Raw genomic sequence first — 5725 nt, 5'->3', positions numbered from 1 at the left:
TAAAAGCAGCAAGCCATTTCAGGACTCTCGTGATTACAAATCACCCTGCCATGCTGTTGTCTCACAAGAGTTCTCTCTCAAGAGCCATCTCTAATAGAATAGCACTTAGGCAGTCTTCTGCTCTCTTCCCTTGGGGATCTGCTTGTCCTCTGAGGGCTGCTGCTCTCACTATGCCTTCTCCACTCCCAGAAGACAGATTATAAACTGCTTTCCGCTAGTTAACTCTTTGCTACCAGGCCAGTTCCTCAGGGAACTGCTCTGACTGGAGAATGGTTCATGCCCACAATTCCACTCCCAGAAAGGCAAGCCAATCTGTGGAGATCCAGGTCAGCTATGACTAGTGAGACCTTGTTTGGAAAAAGTAAAATTAAAAAAAGCCATATGCTGGAGAGATGATGGCTCAGAGGTCTAAGACCATTGACTGCTTTTCCTGAGTTCAATTTCCAACAACCACATGGTGGTTCACAACCATCTGTAATGGGATCTGATATCCTCTTCTGGTGTGCCTAAAGACAGGTACAGTGTACCCATATATAATAAATATTTAAAAAAGAGACAGAAAAGAATAATGGTTTCTAACTTATGACAATAGTAGGGCCAAGAGTTCCAATTTAGCTCCAGCTAATTTGTTCATAATTTAGTGCCAGGCATGTGCAACCTGGGACTAAACCTGGGCTTCATATACCCCACATGCTATGAAGGATACCCAATGTTTGTTGTTAAGTGTCACAATTCCAGACTTGAAGTTATACAACCAGACATGCTGAGTCTCTGTAGCCTATGCTTGATTTAGCGGTCTTGTTCTTATTGCCTAGCTTTGTGGCTGCAATCTTCCCCAATGCCATCACAAACACCCAAATTCCCCCACAGGCACTGGCTTGACAAAGAGGAGCTCACTGTTTCTTTTGAGACAGGATCTTCGGTAGGTCTGGCAACTAACCAGGCTGGCCTCAAACTCAAGATTTTGGGAGGCAGTCTGCTTCTTCTGCCTTCCAAGCGCTGGGATTAAGGCCTGAGCCACCACCACCACCACCAGGCTTGAGGTCACCTTGCACCAAGCATTTCTTCAAGCTCCACATATCTTGTGGAAGTTGTATTAACCTTTTCCATCTCTAGATTCCAGCAAGTCCAGACACCCAGAGCCCAATTCCCACTTGTCTTGAGATCTGATTTACCCCTTGTTAGAATTACCTAGAAGTCTGTATCTATTCAACCCATTAATAAGGGTAGAAACCAATCTTAAGTCTATAGACCATGAGTTTTAGTAAGATGAACTATAAATTGTCAAAAGCAACTTCATGCACCTTTGAAGGATAGTAGTCTCAAATACTAGGACAAAGTACACCAAACACTTACATTAGCAGCTTACATACAAATAAACAGCATTAAAAATTTTTACCGTGTGGCTCTGGCTGACCTCCAACTCAGAGACCCACCTGCTGCCAAGTGCTGGGAATAAAGGCTTATCTTTCTTGGCTTTATCCACATAAATGTTAAAAATAGGGAATTTCAGGATGAATAAGAACTCAAATGTGCAGGCACCCATGAGATTTGTTTTTGTCCAAGCCTCTTATAGATTCCAAGTATTTCAAGACACCTCGGGCTTAGAGAAAGACTGTCCTCTTTCCCAGCAAGCCTGCCCATTCACCTCCATGCCCCGGGCCAAGCAAACACGATGGGGGACCTACGGCGGGCTTAAGAGTATCTTCCCAGAGAATTCATCCAGCCCCTACCAACTTCACTCACAGGAACTAACCTCATATACAAAGGGCCAGTTCTCAGCTTTCTCAGTTCTTTCTCGATGCTTCCAAAGCAATCACACAACCAAACACCAAACCGCCATTAAAGTACCTTACAACACCAGTTTTTGAAACCAGAACATTTATTTTATGACCGATTGAAATCCTCAAGATGAACTGGATGCTGCAACAGCTGCCCTCTTGGGTTTAGGTGTTGTTCCTTCACGGAATCCATGTCTGTGCCATGTTAAAGACAAGAGAAGTTAATGCAGCAACACCAAACATTACTTCCAAATTGATCAGAAGACCTTCATGAGCTTATCTCAGTTAAATGCTGAAATCAGTATAGCATTCATATGTTCAGACATTTACTTTTAGGACATCATTGATAAGCTAGTATTTTACCCCAATCAAAACACCCACATTATATTACAGTTAACTGTCTCAACAATTTTGAGCTTAACTTTCTAATTTCCACAAGAACTATTTATGAAGCTATTCTTTATGCTATAAAGGACAGGCCCTGGCATGCTTTTTTAGTAACAGAAAAACACCGACCACGTTTAACAGAACCTTTGAAACTGCTCAACTTAGAAGTCTAAATGGTAAGAAACACTCATTTCTACAGAAGATGAGTGATATGAAGCACATGAAGGTTAATTGGACTTAAAACACACCACTAGCCTACTAAACACTAGCAAATCACCACAGAGCAAGCCCACAAAACAAAGTGTAAATACAAAGACAAATACTATAGCAACTGTCAAAATACAGACGACAGCACAATCTGAGAGGGGGCTGAGATTCCTGGATTTTTAAGGAACACCAAGGCCCAGTCTCCCATGTTGTTAGGACTGATGACTAGTATCCAGAACATTTGAGCAAAATCTGAAGAAGTGGGGGCTGAACCAAATAATCTGCCTCCCAGATACCATTCATACAGTCTGGACGAATGTGGGTGTTTCAAGCCAAAAACCAACCCCAGGAGGATTACTTATTCACCAAGAGTGGGAAGTGACAAGTAAACAGAACTACCAAGGACCAATGACTGGGAAACAAAACTGTACCTGAATCTTCGGTAGACGATCTTTAGGTGCCTCATCCGACCAGTCCCGGTAGTGTTTCGCCTCTTAGCCTTGGCACTCCAGTTATCTAATTAGAAAGTACGATTCCAAATGTTTTTTTTCCAAGCATCCAGCATAGCCCGTTTTCTCAGTACTGTCATTACTATGTTTTAACCACTTAATCAACATACCAACCACCGAATGTGTTTTGTTACATCCCTACCTCAGGTCAAGGTAAAAACCAGCCTTAAGATCCCACTACTTACACTTTCTCTTGCGCTTGGCAGGGTAGCCACATTTGCCACAGGTCGACTTCTGAAGGTGGTAGGCCTTGGAGCCACAGCGGCGGCACAGCGTGTGCGTCTTATTGCGACGCTTTCCAAAGGATGACGTTCCTTTCGTCTGCACATTAAAAAAAGGAAAGCAACTTTGAAATCTGTTTTCTCAATGTACTCTGGCATTTTCTCGGAAAACGAGAACTTACGCGACATGACAAAGTTTACATGGGACAAAACGGGGTAAAGATTTAAACTTTTCACACTCAAGTAAGGTAAAAATCACTACCGGTTATTCACACGATCTAATGTTCTACTCTGCACGGACGTCAGTGCTCTGAAGCCTCCTTAGTTTTTCAGCGGTAAGGATGACCACATTCTGCCCGCCTCTCAGTCCCAGGTACTGCCAACAAGCACCCAGTTTCTCGGCGGTTGGGGCCAAATGTTCCCAAACCTGTCCTCTAAGCATCTACCCGGGGCAGCAACATGTTTGCTCCACACCCCAAAGAGACCCACAGCGGCACTAGAACTGCGGGCTCAGTTCTCCACAGGACAGCCATCCTTCCAGTTCCTGCGGATCACAGCATGCAGTCTTCTTGCCCATCAGCCTCCTTTACTCGGAACCTTGTCACCCACGCACCGGCGACAGGCAAGACAGCCCAGGGAAGAAGGATGGAAAGAGATTTACAGAGCCCAGAAACAACACTCACCATCTTGCTTCTACCGGCGAGGCCAAAGAGACCGGAAGAGAAAGTACGCCTGCCACTTCCTGTGGATAAGCTTCCGCCCAGTCAACTACTTCCGGTGAGTGCGGTGCAGCACTATCAGGCCTCCGGCGCAGTGGTGTAGTTGGAGCGAGAGAGCCAGGGAAGCAATTTGACTGTGACACCGATAGGAGGCGTGGCTGGCGCCTGTGGCTCCACCCTCCCGGGCGCCAGAAACTCCTAGGTTAGGAGACTTTTCGCAGAAGTTCGCTGTTTCTGTTGAGCTTTCGGTCTCCGGAGCCGTCTCGCTCCGCTGTAGTATTTGCAGTCGGGTCTGAATTCTGGTCTTGGGGCTCGAGGGAAGTCGGACACCCTGTGCGTGGCGGCGCCCCTGGCCGTGTGTGCAGCGAGCGGCTGGGACGGGGTTGCCGAGCCTGGAAAGCCAGACTTCCCAGGTTCATCTTGATTTGGCCGCTGGCTTGCCTTTAAAGAGAGTTTGTGAGAGTGCGGAGTCACGGAGTGACTTGACTTGTTTTCACAATTCAGAGGCCAATTGTGTGATCCCATAGGCTGAACTTGTTAAGTAATAGTTTCCAGGGCTCTGCCATCTGGAAATCTGACGCTTTTAGGCTTGAGTACAGCTTGGAAGTCTGTACTGTAAAACCGTTTTCTAGATCGTTTTTGAAATAATGCATTTATCTGTCCACAATCCCAGTATGAAACATGAGAAACATAATACAACCATTGATGAATAGGGGAAATAATTTGGTCATATCATCTACATACATTCTAAAACAAGTGTGACAACAGAACAAAGCAAACACTAAGGCAGTTTTTGTTTTTGTTTTTTTTTGTTTTGTTCTGTTTTGTTTTGTTTTTGTTTTCTTTTTTTGTTCTTTTTTTTTCCCGGAGCTGGGGACTGAACCCAGGGCCTTGTGCTTCCTAGGCAAGCGCTCTACCACTGAGCTAAATCCCCAACCCCTGTTTGTTTGTTTTTAACGTTAGCAAATCATACCAGTGTCTTCTAGGGACAGGGAGTTGAAAGGAAAATGCATAATCCTTTCCACTCAGAAGTAGTAAACTGGAATTAGAGGAGAAAGGGCACACCCAAGAGAAAGAAAACAAGCATTCAAATGGTTAACTGAACTATAAATAAGTCTCAGGAGACTGGATGACAAGTTGCTATAAATTTAGTGGCATGAAGCTACACAGGTTTAGCCAATGGGTGCAAAGTTTCAGTTACGGGAAATAAATTTTAGAGATCCACTCGTGCTTTTGTACCTACAGATAACAAAAATGTGTTGCATATAAAAATCTTTTGACTCTCATAAGTGTTTTTAACATAATTTTTAAACCATTGACAGTTAAAACGTAGTGCTGAGGTGAGCTCTGTCCCGGTCTCCGTTTAATTTCTGTCTTCCATCTTGCAGGGCAGTAATAACCTCCCTCACATTGTATATTACCCTTTTCTGAGTCCTTCTCCATTTAAGACCCCTTGTTATTACATCCACTCCACCTAGATAATTTCTCCATCTCAAGGTTAGCTAATCTGAAACCTTAATGCTATCTGCAACCTCACTATTTATCATGTAACCTAACACATGCTGTGAGTATTAAACAGCTATTTTGGGGTGGGGTCATGGAGTCGCTGAGTCTACAGCACGGGACTATGACCAATGAGATTACTGAAGAAAGGGTGGGATGGGCGTTAACCACCAACGAGCCCACCCCTGAGAGGTATGATGTCACTGTCCTTATCCAAAGACAAACCTACAGCTGAAGACATCAGACAGTGAAATAATTTTTTCTTCCTGCTAATGTGAGATAGTTTTTGTCCTGAAATTCATGCTCCAGGGGTCTAGGAAGCCCCTTCAAAGTTTCCAGGTTTCTACCTAACTGTTAAGTTTAGGTAGGTCAGCAGCAGCGGAACATTACTTTTTCTT

At 44.2% G+C, this 5725-nt stretch overlaps 1 protein-coding gene and 1 non-coding gene across 2 annotated transcripts; both read right to left on the bottom strand.

Annotated features, from left to right (window-relative positions):
• Positions 1 to 1864: 1864 nt before the first annotated feature.
• Positions 1865 to 3828, bottom strand: Rpl37 (ribosomal protein L37). The gene is made up of 4 exons (NM_001399871.1): positions 3789 to 3828; positions 3070 to 3205; positions 2807 to 2891; positions 1865 to 1976 (listed from the first exon to the last, which is right to left on the bottom strand). The coding sequence occupies exons 1-4, from the start codon at positions 3789 to 3791 to the stop codon at positions 1907 to 1909; spliced, it is 294 nt and encodes a 97-aa protein (NP_001386800.1). The 5' UTR covers positions 3792 to 3828; the 3' UTR covers positions 1865 to 1906.
• Snord72 (small nucleolar RNA, C/D box 72) lies at positions 2055 to 2134 on the bottom strand. The gene has a single exon (XR_015679317.1). It is a non-coding gene; the product is annotated as a small nucleolar RNA SNORD72 (small nucleolar RNA).
• Positions 3829 to 5725: the final 1897 nt, after the last annotated feature.

This window comes from Rattus norvegicus, chromosome 2 (assembly GCF_021556685.1).
Source record: "Rattus norvegicus strain SHRSP/BbbUtx chromosome 2, alternate assembly SHRSP_T2T, whole genome shotgun sequence".
In the NCBI taxonomy this organism is placed as follows: domain Eukaryota; kingdom Metazoa; phylum Chordata; class Mammalia; order Rodentia; family Muridae; genus Rattus; species Rattus norvegicus.
This window is presented reverse-complemented; position numbering and strand designations above follow the sequence as displayed.